Below are 2,427 nucleotides of genomic sequence, written 5' to 3'. Positions count from 1 at the left end.
GCAACGCAGGAGGGTCACGGCAGGTCCCCAGGTCTGAAATTCCCATGTACAAGCATCAGCTTCTGGACCTCCCTGGCTTGGAGGTTCACTTGAAATGATGATAACATCTACAGGGTGTTACTGGTACCTGCAACGACTGAAGGCACAGGGGTAAGCGTAGACAGCGTCGTCTGCCTGAGCCAGCTCGGTTCTACAAGCCATGTAGCTGTCTTAACTCCATTCTTGGCTTAGTATTCTCCCTCTCAACACAGCTAATTAATTCAGGCTCGGTGCTGAACACTCACTCTTTTTCATACCGGAGTAGCTCCACAGACTTGTACCACCCTGGCCCTGACTTGATGTGCCAGATGTGAGGTTAGAGCCAGGCTCCATTTATCCACTGCCTGGTTCTGCTCTTTCTCACGTGGTCTGTCAAGCTGAGAAAAGCATTTGTATTTATATAACCCCATATGCTCATCTTCTGAAACAAACACCCAAGGACCCTTAAGGGCCAAGTTCCTTTCTGCCCTGCAAAGCAGCAGGCAGTCTGCTGATCACTGGAAAAAAAAATCCCTGGAGTGGTGCTGGAAACCTCAGCTTCTGTGCATTTATTTTAGAATTACAGCTTCTCTTTTAATTAAAAGGGCTTTCAGCTGTGACCTGCGTGGGAAAGGTGAGGTGGTTCGCCTAAGGCAGCCAGTCCTCACTGCCTGCTGCTATGCAAAAAGGGACCATTTAGGGAAATAGCTAGAAAAGGAAAGTTCTGCATTGACTTGAACAGCACTAACAGGCCACCAGATGTGCAGACAGAGAAAAGAAGCAAATGGTCCGAAATGTACCTTAAACCCTCACCCCTCTCTGCTATCAGGAGTGCTGCAGGACAAGAAAGCTACTTAAAAAACTCAATAAAGAAGGAAGAATTGGATGGTTGTAGCTGGCAGAGCTGATGCCTGAGGTAGATCAGGGCATAATCCTGCTACCACCAGCCCCTTGCTCTACCAGCAGCCCCCAGCTGAGCACGGGACAATTTCTCAGCTCACACACGTCTCTGTTGCACTGCTGGGGTCAGTGACAGAGCAGTTGAGGATTCAGTTCTTTGTGCTTTGTGTCCTCTGGGGTTCAAGGACTTAGGACTTAAAAGAGGAAAAATATCATCCCCCTCTTTCCCCAGTGCACAGTTCTTGCAGACCAAGTGCTGTAAGGAGGTTGGGATAAAGGTCAGAGCTCTTGGGAAGTGTGGTGGGAAATCTTCAATAAGCAGTCTTGAACTTCTTAAGGGTTCATATGAAAACCTTCTAAAGTAAACCACACAAAAGCCAGTCCACTGGCCCAAAGGATGAAAGGCTGAACCAGCCCTACTGGGGTTTGAGAAGAGAATTTGGACATTTGAGCTTCGATGTCTAGAATACAGATCCACTCCTTCAGCCTGCAGAGTCCTCCTAGCATCTGTGGTCTTCAGAAAGAAGACCAAGCAAGGTTACTGAAGAACTCTCATCTGGATAATTTTGGAGATGCCATCATTGCCACACTAAGACTAGATAAGGACACAATCCTCCCACACTGAGCCCTCAGAGCAAAAAGGGAGTGTTTTTATTTACCAGTGCTAAATCAACAGAAGCTGTATGCTGTTAAAGAAATAAAGCAGACAAGAGTGATTATCACAACCACCCTGGACCGCTGCATTCTGAAAGCACAGTTCCCACTGGCATCAGCAGTGAGACTGACAACTAGAGACAGTCCTCACCCACAGCCTGAGATTCAAACACACCACCTCAAAGGAAGTATCTTGAACTGGTTAAAATGTTTGCTTTGACTACGCTGAAGCATGTTGAACACCAGCTCACTGGGAATGTGCTTCAGCACCTCAAGGGCTGAGGCATTATTCGAAGTGCACGTTCCCAGCCTGCTTCCAGCCATGCTTTTGTTTCCAGAGAAACTTTCAGCTCGATTACAAAACAACAAATCCAAAAGGAGGCCAAGAACAGAAGAAAGCTGAAGCCTTTTCTCTCCCCAGAAATGCCTGTCCAAGTGCTCTCATGGTGACCCCAAAGCCATACCTTCACACCTGGGCAATGGGTGGTCCCAGTTCCTGTTGGTGCCGTGCTGACAGGTCAGGACTGGGTGGCCGATCAGCTGGTAGCCAGGCAGACACTCAAAAGAGATGGATTGGCCAACGTTGTAACCAGCTCCTCTTACAACACCGTTAGCAAAAGGTTCAGGGTCAGGACATTCCTGCAGCTCGTAGGCTGAAAAAAAATAAATAAGGAATGTTTCAAACTTGGTGTTTTCTCACCAAAGCACGAATAGTCACTCTCCGTGCTGCTCAGCTACTTCCTCCTCATACAATGACTTAATTGAAGGAAATAAACTTTAATGAACCACGCACACATCTGCACGGAGGCTGAGGGAAAATCCAGCTGCTGCTTTGTGGCAGTCTCAGACACGAGC

General features: G+C 47.7%; 1 protein-coding gene across 1 annotated transcript in view; it reads right to left on the bottom strand.

Moving 5' to 3' along the window:
* The window catches only part of LOC104525642 (CUB and sushi domain-containing protein 2), a 291,143-nt gene that overhangs the window by 51,237 nt on the left and 237,479 nt on the right, over positions 1-2,427 (bottom strand). Inside the window, 1 exon segment of the mRNA XM_010168859.2 lies at positions 2,037-2,225. Within this exon segment, the coding sequence (XP_010167161.2) occupies positions 2,037-2,225 (189 nt within the window).

Source organism: Antrostomus carolinensis, unplaced genomic scaffold (assembly GCF_000700745.2).
Source record: "Antrostomus carolinensis isolate BGI_N321 unplaced genomic scaffold, ASM70074v2 scaffold3800, whole genome shotgun sequence".
NCBI lineage: Eukaryota > Metazoa > Chordata > Aves > Caprimulgiformes > Caprimulgidae > Antrostomus > Antrostomus carolinensis.
This window is presented reverse-complemented; position numbering and strand designations above follow the sequence as displayed.